Genomic DNA, 12769 nt, shown 5'->3' with positions numbered 1-12769 from the left:
AAATTGTCAATTTAGAGTAGCAAAATAGTCCTCTTTGCTGTTGTCTCCTTTCATTATTTATAGATCACCCTAAGCTGCGTACAGCAGCAGTGACGTTTATGATTTGTGGTTTGCTCCTCAAATGCTGAGCATTTTGTTTTCTTGCTTTATTAGACCTTTGAATCTGCTACTATTGACCTCTTATTTCTGCTCTGGTGACCAAGTCAGACTAATCCACTTTTATATTCAATTGAAAATGGTTATATTATACATGCTTGAATCCTGTTCGGGCTATCAGCTTTCACTGAAATATTTTTCAATTCAGAATAAGCATGAGGTGTCATCAATATGGTTAAAACAGTGCAAAATACAGTTTTATTTTATAAAGTGTTTCATTTAGCTTTAACTTAAGTAAAACAAATTTAAGGTTAATGATGAAAAGCTTGTGTAATTTTTAGAAAATTAATGAACCTTGAGCACTTCAAAAGTAACAGCTGAAATCTCTGCATGACCAGTTACAATTAATAGTAGTTCAGTACAGCATAGTCAGGAATTATGTGCACAAATCTTGCTGATAGGTAACTGAACACTTGGAGATTCCTCATTAGATGTACTGAAACTAACACAGACAATATGGCTCCATGCCCTTCCATATCTCTCAAACCATTGCAAGAAAAGCAGCAATAATCAGAATATTACCAGGCCCAAGCAATTTGTATTTGAATATCGATGATGCTCCTGATATTCTACCATTTGCCTTAGAACCTCGGATGGAATAGAGGCTATTGTGATTTTACTCGCAACTTCCAAGGTTGCAGTGGAGAAAATGGGAAATCGTCGGAGTAAAGACTCAAGATCCTATTTTGAAAGCTGTGGATTAATCACTTAGCCTCATGATTCAGTGTAATGCAGGGGACCCAGAACCATATCGTAATTTCAAATGGGTGCTACAACCACCAGCTGTCTAAAAAGGAGACTGAAATTACCTAAGGCTGGAGAATTTATCCAATCCCTGGAGTGACTTGGGCACTAATGATGGCTAAGATACTGCCCTACAAGAATAACTACTTCTCACTCCTTGACACCTGAAACCTTAGTGAATGACCAACTTGAATGTCAGCAATGAACTTGCTTTTTAGTCTGCAAAATTAAGTACAGCATTTGGGCCTTTATATTTGAAGTTTGCTATCAGTGTAGGCTGGAGCATGTGCGATTTTTATTTTTTATTGTTTTCTTCCTGCTATTTGAGAGAATTGTTAATGTTGCAGTCCAAGCATTTGTTTCCAAATGGCAGATGCTGGAACTACGAGAAATCTCACTAAGTCAACATAAAGCTGTAACCTTAGTAAACATTTTGTTCAGCATTGTTGCCATAAGTATGAGAAGGTAATTCATACACCTGGGAAATTGTGCATATTTAGTTTGTATTGTGCAAGTACTCAATCAAGGCATTTTCAAAGTTCATTTGGAAAAAGACCATCACAAAAAACTCAATTCTCTTGTCAGTTAAGACAATGTAAACTTCAGTTGACATTGCACCTTTCAGAAATGATTTGTTTCTGTTGGTTTCCAGAATCTGGAGCATCAAGGGCTGATCGAGAGGCCAGTCTTGAACTGATAAAGCTGGATATATCCCGTACATTCCCTTCACTCTACATTTTCCAAAAGGTTTGTAATTATACTAAGTATTCACAAATCAAAAGAGCAGTCAAAGTTTTAATCATGGCTGTTGTAACACAGAAAAAGACCATTTGGCCCTTCAAATTGTTGCCAGAATTTTTGTCAAAATAACCATCCAGGCCTACTCACCTTTTTGTTTGCTTTCTAAGCTGTACGTTATTCTTGTTAGGTTAAAATATTTTAAACTAAGCCTTACATATTTGTAGCTTCCAAAAGACCAAGTTGACTGGATTTTCTTTTAACATTATAACAAAATACCACTCAGTTTCTTGTAGATCTGTACATAAATAATTGACTACCTTTCAGGTAAAGCAGAAAGGTGAGGGAGTGGAGGAGGAAGAATGGAAGAGCAGTACATGAATTGTTCAATGTATTCTTTCTCTTTCTGCAAATTCCTTGCAGTTAGTTTGGCGGTGTCAATGCCTGCAGATGAATAGGACACAGATGAGGTTACTGGAAGAAATTTAATTCTGTGATCGTGGTTTGAATCAACCATTAGGAAATGTAGTATCAGTCAGTTTCAGGGAGGGCAGGTGGGGAAATATTACAATGAAAAATGTGTATTTTTCTGTAATTTATGTTGTTAAGACTTGAATGCCCTCCTGTATTGTATTCAAAGGGTGGACCATATCACGATCTTTTGCATAGTGTCCTTGGAGCATATACCTGCTACAGGCCTGATGTGGGATATGTAAGTCCTTAATCTTTCATGATTAAGTAATTTGCAAACAAAATTTTACAAGTAGTGTTCCTATTTGCTAGAATTGTTTTAGGGAACCACTTATATTGGTATGCATATATTTTATATTTTGAGGCCAAATGCAGGCATGAAGGTGATACTTGTAAAGCAGCTTTTACAGGATTGAAATTCAGAAATAGTGCAAAAATTTTGATATTTTTGGTCTATTGTCCACATCCTTTATAGTTCCATGGGTTTTGTAATGCCTCCATGATTTATCTTAAGTTTAGAATCCTGCCAGTACACAAGTTAGAGATTTATTGTTTACCCTGCCTTGTGTACAGAGGCACTAGCTACCTGCTGTATGTGGTCCCGGTCTGCTGCTTTATAAACTAACCTTGTAGTCTGAAGTCGACTCATCTGCTTGTATAATATTTTTACAAAGGGATTCTATCAATACTTACCTCTTGACGTGGAAAGTAGATATTATAAACTTGAATGAATTCTTTTAATGTTTTAAAGTGCAAAACTTTATTTTTGGGGTGGGGGGGAAATGGCTGATAGTTACTTTCTATCCTGAGAGCATTGAGCTTTTGTAATAATATAGGACTGGAATCGTGTGTAGGCTTATCCTGGAAATGTAGGTTCCTTCTCTAAAGAACATTACATTAATCTATCTTTTGTTTTGGTGAATTGTTTCCAGTGCTAATCCACAAATCACCATGATTATTGAATAGCGTTTGATCATTTCGAGTTGGACACAAACTCACCATGTTTAAGTTGCCAGTGTAATAGTGTAACTATATAGTTGTCACCTTGCCATATCTTGAAGAACATTATTATGAAACTAACCTGTTGATAAGTCAAAAAACTGATTCATTTTGAATGAAAATAAGTAGCACTTCAAGCAACAATTTCAGTAAGAAAGCAACAGCACTCCAGACTATCTTTAGGTGCAGGTGAAGTATTCAGTTTTTAATTTTATTTCTTCAGGTCAGTTGCATCTAAATTTCCAAATAAACCAAGATTTGCCATTAAAGCATTTGTTAAACTTGTCTGACCCTGGACGTAGCTTTGTAATAGTCAATATAGTCAGAGTCATCAAGATGCACAGCACGGAAACAGACCCTTCGCTCCAACTCGTCCATGCTGACCAGATATCCCAACATAATCTAGACTCATTTGCCAGCACTTGGTCCTAAACCCTTCCTATTCATATGCCTATCCAGATGCCTTTTAAATGTTGCAATTGTACCAACCTCCTCCACTTCCTTTGGCAGCTCATTCCATACACACACCACCCTCCACGTCAAAAAGTTGCCGCTTAGATTCTTTTTAGATCCTGCCCCTCTCACTCTAAACATTTGCCCTCTAGTTCTGGACTCCCCTTCCCCAGGGAAAAGAGACTTTGTCTATTTATCCTATCCATGCTCCTCATTACTTTATAAACTTTACTTTAGGGTGGCACGGTGGCACAGTGGTTAGCACTGCTGCCTCACGGCGCCAGAGACCCGGGTTCAATTCCCACCTCAGGCGACTGACTGTGTGGAGTTTGCACATTCTCCCCGTGTCTGCGTGGGTTTCCTCCGGGTGCTTCGGTTTCCTCCCACAGTCCAAAGATGTGCAGGTCAGGTGAATTGGCCATGCTAAATTGCCCCTAGTGTTAGGTAAGGGGTAAATGTGGGGATATGGGTGGGTTGCGCTTCGGCGGGTCGGTGTGGACTTGTTGGGCCGAAGGGCCTGTTTCCACACAGTAAGTAAGTAATCTAAGTAATCTTAAAAAAAACCTACATGAGGTCACCCCTCTGCCTCAGACACTCCAGAGAAAACCGCCTCAGCCTATTTAGCCTCACCCTGTAGCTCAAATCTTCCAACCCTCCAATCCTTGTAAATCTTTTCTGAACCCTTTTAAGTCTCAAAGGAGCTGAAATATTCTGTGATCATGAAAGATAATTACCGCCCTCCAATCTATTACTCTAGTTGTGTTTCCCAAAGGTTAAAGAAAACAGATTCTTGGCTCCCTGTTGCTGGAACAGATTTTGAAAAAAAGTTAAAGGGGCAATGCAGGTTATAAAACCTATAAAAAGGACGTGGTGACTGTGGATGAAATTCTGCATGCTTGGATTCAGCACTATTCAGCCAGATCATAATTTCATTTGAACAAATCAATTAATTATAACCATGCCATTTCCTGCAGGTCCAAGGAATGTCTTTCGTTGCTGCAGTGCTCATCCTCAATTTGGAAGAAGCAGATGCATTTATAGCCTTTGCCAACCTATTAAACAAACCTTGTCAGCTGGCATTTTTCCGTGTGGATCATAGCATGGTAAAGTTATTGTACAGTGCAGATATTTGGAATATGTTGTTTCTATTGTATGTGGGAGGGCTAATGCCACCTAAAATCAGTGGAGCTACTGACAATAGAATTAGGTTTGTTTCACAATATACTGTAGGAAAAATGACTGTTTAAGCCATAAATCTTAATAGTCGGATATATATTTGGCTAAGTTTAAATGGCAAATTATGCATTAGTGCCTATTCCTTCCGTGAAAAGTTTACACTCCTGTTTGTCTATTTCACCGATACAGGAAATATCTTAAAATAGTCGGTGTGCGAGTCCAGAGAAATCAGACAGCATTAGTTTGTGATTCAGACGAATTTAGTATAATACAGTACTTCAAAAAGAATTGCCTGTTTAAAAAAAACAAGCGCTCACTCCTCTGAGTCAAAAAATTGTGCATTTATTTTTCTGCTCCTGCTCCCTCCATGAGGGAAAAGGAATGTAAATCATCTTGCTACTTAATCCCACTGACATGATTGAGGACGCATGGCCTGGAAAAATCCACCTACAAACACATCATCTATTCCATAACACATGTGTTGAACATCACTCAAATATTAATGTATTCACCATCTTCCTTTTTAAAAAGAAATACCAGCTATTATGTGGAGGATAGGTTGATATTGATTGCAGCAAACGCTAATTAAAAAATGTGAGGAAATAATCTTCACCCTGAAGGAATATGATCTCCTTGAGGACTAGTAAGTAAGCATGACACGTTATAGTAATGACCCATTAGAATCTGTAAACTCTCACCTAATTCCTTGGTTCATCTTTGTTAGCAGCTGTTAAACTACTACAAAAATGAGGGCTGTGTAATGACCTTCAACCCTGGGCAAGTGGGAGTCGATCTGTTTTTCTTTTGCTATTTCTTGGTCTCCCCTTGGAATTTGACTTTGTGCTTCAAGTGAGATTATAGTGGATTTGACTATAATCCTTCCAACAAGTCAAATAACATGACATACTTGTGTATGTTCCAATACAAATTGGGCAGGGCAACACTTTCATACAGATACATCAGAGGGTGAGCATTTTCCTTGGCAGGAGGAGAAAAACTGGAGGAAAAAATCGAAGTTATATTCCAGGGAACATTTGTAACTGAATCATGCTGCTATTCTTTTCCAGTGTGAAATCTGTTCACTTAATGAAATGGACTGCCCACTGGGGTTTCAATATGTCATACGGTAACTGCTTAGATGAATTCATCTTCACGATGAACCTAGTAGCCAGTATTCTTATGTATGTTTTCTAATATCAGTCTTGTTGGAATCATCCCAATCTTAATATAATTGTAGTTAAAAGCGAAATACAGAGAAATATTCAGACTTTGCTTAATGCAAGCTAACTGAGTTATTCTCTTTGAGAGAGATCATTTTCAAAAGCTTGTTTATTATGGCAAATTATAAAATTGTTTGAAAGATGTTTTAAAAATGTGTCAATAACTTAAATATTTTTTAAAAATACTCTTCTCAGATGCTGAAATATTTTGCATCATTTGAAGTGTTTTTTGAAGAAAATCTTCCAAAACTCTTTTCACATTTCATGAAAAATAATTTGACTCCAGATATCTACCTTATAGACTGGTAAGTGCAATGTTCATATCTTTGCATTTTAAATTTCCAGTAATAATGCAGTTAAGAGTTAGGGTGTAGTAAATATGCTAACAAATAGATTTCCAGTGTAAGAGTTTAACCCTTTAAAATAGTTGAGTGAATCTGACAAGTTAAATTTCATTTCTTACATGAATGTGTACACAATTTGAAATGCATAAAAGAAGTCTCATTATACATTTAAGAATTGTGACTACAGCCATTGTATTCATTTCGATTATTGTCCTCTTTAAATTGTAGGATATTTACACTATATAGTAAGTCACTGCCTCTGGATCTAGCTTGTCGAGTCTGGGATGTATTTTGCCGAGATGGAGAAGAGTTTCTTTTTCGGACAGCATTAGGCATCCTCAAATTGTATGAGGACATTTTAGTGCAAATGGACTTTATTCATATAGCTCAATTCCTTACCAAACTGCCTGAAGACATCACATCAGAAAAACTTTTTGCTTGCATCACTACTGTTCAAATGCACAGCAGCAACAAAAAATGGACACAGGTGAGGAAATGCATAGTTAAGGAATAGAATATTAAGTTTAAAACTATTACTGGCATAGAATGCATTATTAATGTGGAAAATGTTTGAAATGTAAAGGCCTACAGTTAACAGCAACACAGGCTTTATGTCTCACCAATTAAGTCACTTATAACAAACTACAAGAGTGAAGCTTGAACAATTAATTTACATATACTTGAGCACAAGAGTTGTTTCTCCTTTGAAATATAAATTAGTGTTCCCTATGGATCAGACACCAAAGATTTTATTTGTAGTGACATCTATTTTGTTCTTGCTTCACTTGTGATGAATATTAGTGGGACAACTTCGATCACTTTTATGCTCCTTAAGGCTTTGTTACCTATAATATTTATTTTATCTTTTGATATTGTTTAGACTCCTTTTTACTTCTGTTCAATTGATTGAAGAAGGTGATTAAATTTCATTTGTTATATGATAAGTTAATTGCCATAAATAGAAATAAGTGGATATGGTAGCATTAGCATACTTGGTTGCAAGGTGACCAAGGCTCCAAACTGAATATTTGGTTTTGTGAAAAATAGCATGGGTAGGCCATTCACTGGAGTTGAGAAGAATGAGAGGTGACCTTATTGAAATATAAGATTTTAAGGGTAAACGAAAAGAGGATGTCCTCTTTTCCTCATGTCCTCGTTCCATTGTCTTTCCCTTAGGCATCTGATGATGAAATTGCTTGGGTATCCATTTTTGGCGAATACATTGTATAGGTGTTCTTCTTCCTCTTTTTGCAGTTCTGGTGTACTGCAGTGTGTTGAGGCCCTTTTTGAATAGTGTCTTGATGCAACTACTTTTGTGTGTGTTGAGGTGGTTGCTTTCGTAGTTCATGACGCAACCCAAAGGACTAGCCACACTACCATACATCAAGAGCATTTCCGAACTGACAGCCAAACTACTGCGACCGCTAGGACTCATAACAGCACACAAACCAACAGCCACTCTCAGACGACAACTCACCAGGACGAAGGACCCGAAACCCAGCATGAGCAAAACCAATGTAGTGTACAAAATCCCATGCAAGGACTGCACAAAACACTACATAGGACAAACAGGAAGACAGCTAACGATCCGCATCCATGAACACCAACTAATCACGAAACGACACGACCAGCTATCCTTAGCCACACACTCAGATGACAAGCAACATGAGTTCGACTGGGACAACACTACTATTATAGGACAAGCCAAACGGAGAACAACCAGGGAATTCCTAGAGGCATGGCATTCATCCACAGATTCAATCAATAAGCACATCGACCTGGACCCAATATACCGACCACTGCAACGGACAGCTGGAACTGACAACCGGAAGCGGCAGATACAAATCACTATAAATGCCGGAGGAAACATCACAGAAGCGCTTCACAGGAGGCTCCCAAGCACTGAGGATATCACCTAGACAGGGGACGAAACGTCTGCAACACAAATTTCCAGCTCGGCGAACAGAACCATGACAACGAGCACCTGAGCTACAAATCTTCTCTCAAACTTTGGGTAATGGTATATATTTCAAGGCTGAGTTTAATAGACATTTTGATTGACAATGGAGTTAAGGTCACATCAGATCAGTCAAATCTTTTTGACTGCAGGAACAAGTTAAATGCCTAATCCTACTCCTATTTGTGAGGTTCACGTGTTTCATAACATGTTCAATACCAGACTTCAGTCCAAATAAAGGAGATATTAGGATAAGTAACCAGAGCATAGTCAAAGAAATGGTTCCTATGAGGTGTTGTCAAGGAGGGGAGAGGAGCTTAGAATTTCTCAGTTGAAATTCCAGAGCTTAGTTGTGACAATACTATGGCTTAAGAGAAGTATTTTGTCCTCTTTTGATATGAAGAATGGTTGAGAGAGGTGATGACCAGTCTGCTTCAGTCATAAAGTAAACAGCTTGTGAGGCCTTGAGTTTTTAAACAAATGTTGGAACAGTAGAACTAGCCTGAATAGGTGGAGTCAAACTCCCATGAGAGCAGGTTTGTTTTTAGTTTTAGCCTTCAGTCGCAGTTGATGTTGGGAAGCTAGATGAAGAAGCTCCTATTCCTCCCTCCCCTTAGAGCTAAAAGTAGGGTCCTCCTGCTGCTAGAGTTGCAAGTTACACAATCTATTTTACTGACTTTGCCTTTGCCAAGGATGTGTTATGGGATGTTACTATATTGAAACAGTTAATTAGTAGTTCATATATACATTGTTACAGTCAAAACGTTAAATAATCAGACCAATTATTTTATTTTATCTTTCTTTATTCATACGCTATAATTAAAATATGTTTTGTTTCAGTTTGACCAGTTGAATTTCAGAATGCCTTACACTTATTTTTGCATAATAAGTTAGGTTCTAGGCTGTTTTCATATGTTGAGGGGATTTGGTCTGGTCCATAAGAGTGCAGGACAGCTGGAAAGCATGTTCACCAATAGTGGCTGAAAGACCACTTTTGTGGATAAGGGACTAGAGTTGAAAGAATGCAGAGTTCTTAGCTGTAGACTTGGGGATAGACACCAGGTCATAGGCGATTCTAAGCACTAATAATAAAATTGAAACATCGGTGGGTCATGGATGCTGAATGCAGATGAAGATATGGCTTCCAGAGTTTTGGATGAGCCCAATTTTTATGGATGTTGAAAGATGGGTTGATAGTCAGGAGTGCAATATAGTTAAGTCTGGAAGTAATAAGAGCATGGGTGAAAGTTTCAGCAGTATTTCAATTTGCCTAACAGAGGCAAAGAAGGATATTACAATGTGGTGTACATCTTGGTGATGGAAAAAGTATGGACTTGGAAGCTATGCATTTCATCATCCAGTTCTGTTCTAAGAGCATTATTCAAAGGTATTAATTCAGATTCTCCTTCTATTGATGCCTGATCTGTGTTTTATGCATTTTATTTTGTTTTCCTTTCAGAAAACCGTTATATTCAATACTTTTTGTTCTAACAGTACTGGTTGTGGATAAAGATAATTTTATAACGTAAAATATTGTTTAACTGGAAATTTATTGGTATCAGTGAGTGTTTAATTTGTAAACAAAACTTTTATCAACACCTCCCATCAAAGAAATTAGATTGTGGTTGGTCAGGATGAATCAGAACAATTGTTTTTACTTCAACTATAATGTAAAGTCAAAAACAAATTTGGTGAGGAAAATGGTCTTGCATTTGACTCTGGCTGCTGAAAGCACAAATAATCCTGTCTCGGTTAGTCCTGGAATACCAACTTGAAAATTAGAAATTATTTTTGCTCATGATGCAAGTGAAAGAACATTCCAAAAGCCAAAGGGAGAGCACCTCTAGGAAATCTGCATTTCAGTTATCCTCCTGTAGTCATGGGAGAGTTTAAAGCCACAAGGGGGAAAAGATATATGAAGCTCTGCTGACTAAGGTTTGGGGTGATGCAAAGTTTTGAAATGCAATCATTAGTAATGGATTAAGCAGTAACAACTCTTGTGCTAATCTGGTGAAGGTGTTGTAGCTGTACATAATGCATCTAGGGTAGTTTCTAGCATTGGTATATGTTTCTCATTAAGTTCACAATTTTGTTTGAGTTTGCTGAATTTGGATTGTAGAAAAAGTTTTACCTTCTGTTTTGAGTCCTTCATTATTACTGATGCTATTAATACTGCAGTGAACCTGTCTTCAGATTAATTTGAATATCAGATTGAGGGAGTTGGGTCATTTGTGAACAAAGTCTCATTTTTTCTTTTATAATCCACAGGTGTTTGCTTCACTGATGAAGGAAAATAAGGAAGTTGAGAAAAATCACTGTCCTGCCTTGAAAAGTTAATATTCCTTCGTGAACATTGACTGCCCCAACATCAAATGAGCTGGAATTTGTTGGAGTTAATGGTGTAGCAATACTTTATGGAAATTTCTTCAGTGCATCTCCTTTAAAGTGGATGTCTGTTGGAGGTAAAGGACTGAATATTGTTGGACTGCGAATGACCCAAAGATCTGTCTATCTTATCCCTGTTGATGGGAAAAGTATTATGGTGCAGTTGATCCTTTCGTGGCTTATGTCCAACAAAATGAAATGTTTACACTAGTGTCAGTATTAAAGGAAAAATTGAGTCCTGTGCAAAGTAATTCATTTAGCAGATTGAAAACTGATAGTAATATTTCTGAGCACTTAAGAGACCAATCACCTTGCTGTACCGTGTTTATGGTACACAAAGTACCTCCGAAGCCAGCCGATTCCCAGAAACTACCTAATATGGACCAAATGGATTTTGAATTGTTTTTTCCTCCATTGTGTGTAGCGTTTTAGTGATAGTCTTATTTGGGAAGTAGCTGGTTTTTATTCTTTAATGTGGTTATTTTACTTTCTAAGATTTTGAAGTAAAAGGACAAAGCTGAGAGAACATCAAAAGCAGTAATGTCCTACTTTACAGAACCACAAGTTTTGTAAGCAGCCTTCAAGTTCTTGGGGTTGAAATATTTCACAGCGTCCTCTTTAATATTTTCAAGCATTTTCTGTTTCTTGTAAACCTGAGAAAGATCTTTTATATTCAATTACTGAACTGTGGCATTTTCTATTCAACTACTGAATTGTACTATGAATATTTTTATTGACCTTTGTTTCAGTAATTAGCTGCTTTTCTGGTGCTTTCAACAATGGAACTAGGGATGTTGTATCATTTCCAGGCCTGCAAGGTGGTCAACAAACAGATGGTAGAATGTCAAAATTAAACTTCTAAATATTGTACTATGACAGTTAAAAGTCAGTATCTCTCAGCTGATGAAGGCTTTATGATTGTCCTCAGACAGGTGCTGTGGGCTTGACTTTCATAACTGTGTATGTTTTATGATGTGCAATATATAAAAAAAGCTCCAAAATGGTATAGTGCTTTGCACACGTCTTGGAATGTAACCATGATAACATTCAGTAACTTTTATTTCAAATCAGGTGATGAAAACTGCTGACAGCTACAAGCTGTAGCAATGTAAACATTGCTCAGATCTCTTGTCTGCTCACAATGGGGGGGAAAGAAAGTGAGATTATTTGTCAGTAATCACAAAAGGGTAGAGGGCTAATTATCAGGCTTTTTTCTAACCTGACTTGTAATTTCTGCAATGAATTTGGTGACATATTTGTGTAAATTTAATATTTGTTTTGTGTGCAAATTACAAAGTATACTTTCTTACACTTCTGTTTTTTTTATTTGAAAGACTTTGTACTTTATTTTCTTGTATTCTTTAAATAAACAGTCCCTGTAGAATTCATCTTATTGGAGTATAAATATGAATTGTGTAGGAATTTTTACCTTCTAATTTGTTTTAAAGTTTCTTAAAGGAAATGGCATGTTACGTAAATAGTGTACTACAGATTGAGTGCAAAATATTTTGAATTATACATTTTTTATTTATATATCCTTTCAGTTAAATGAAATTCTTATTTTGCTTTCTATTGTACAGATTTTCATACTGACTACAGATGTAATGTATATGAAAACTAATTGTAAATAGAAGGAAACAGTCCACAGCCTAATACCACTAGATCCCAGTTTCAGATGTAAATAAAGTATGAAGTCAAGTGCCTTCAAATGTGTGCTTTTTCAGTTTTACATAATTTTCGCATAACTAACGCCATTTTGATGGGTCATCAACCTGAAATGTTACTGTTTTTCTTTCCACAGATGTTGCTTGACTTCAGTTTTTGCAGCATTTTTTGTTTGTTTCAAATATCTAGCATTCACAACACTTCACATTATTTTCAGTCTGGTCTCCAAAACTTGATCTCCATTAGGACATTTAGCATCTTGTGGCTAACTGTTCAAAATGAGTTCCTGAGAAATAATTTTTTTTGAAAAGTTGTCATCAATTTTGTTTTTTTTAAGGTCACATAGAAGTCTGGAATATTACATCACTGTAGACCCAGAGTGTCATACAGCTGCATTCTGAGAGAAGTGGTGGTTTAACCTGAGGGTGTTCACACCTCGGCTAAGGTTGGGAAGTCTGGAT

The 12769-nt window shown here is 36.9% G+C and overlaps 1 protein-coding gene across 1 annotated transcript in view; it reads left to right on the top strand.

Moving 5' to 3' along the window:
• Window positions 1–12346, top strand: part of tbc1d12b (TBC1 domain family, member 12b) — a 94691-nt gene extending 82345 nt beyond the window's left edge. Inside the window, exons 8-13 of the mRNA XM_043712454.2 lie at window positions 1553–1647; window positions 2279–2350; window positions 4536–4664; window positions 6153–6262; window positions 6530–6788; window positions 10527–12346. Coding sequence (XP_043568389.2) covers window positions 1553–1647; window positions 2279–2350; window positions 4536–4664; window positions 6153–6262; window positions 6530–6788; window positions 10527–10595 — 734 coding nt within the window. The 3' untranslated portion in view covers window positions 10596–12346. The remainder of the gene's footprint in view (window positions 1–1552; window positions 1648–2278; window positions 2351–4535; window positions 4665–6152; window positions 6263–6529; window positions 6789–10526) is intronic.
• Window positions 12347–12769: the final 423 nt, after the last annotated feature.

The sequence above is a fragment of the Chiloscyllium plagiosum genome, unplaced genomic scaffold (genome assembly GCF_037043375.1).
Source record: "Chiloscyllium plagiosum isolate Xiang-an unplaced genomic scaffold, Cpla_swu_hap1 HiC_scaffold_22, whole genome shotgun sequence".
In the NCBI taxonomy this organism is placed as follows: Eukaryota; Metazoa; Chordata; class Chondrichthyes; order Orectolobiformes; family Hemiscylliidae; genus Chiloscyllium; species Chiloscyllium plagiosum.
The sequence above is the reverse complement of the archived record's forward strand: the minus strand, read 5'-3'. Positions and strand labels throughout refer to the sequence as shown.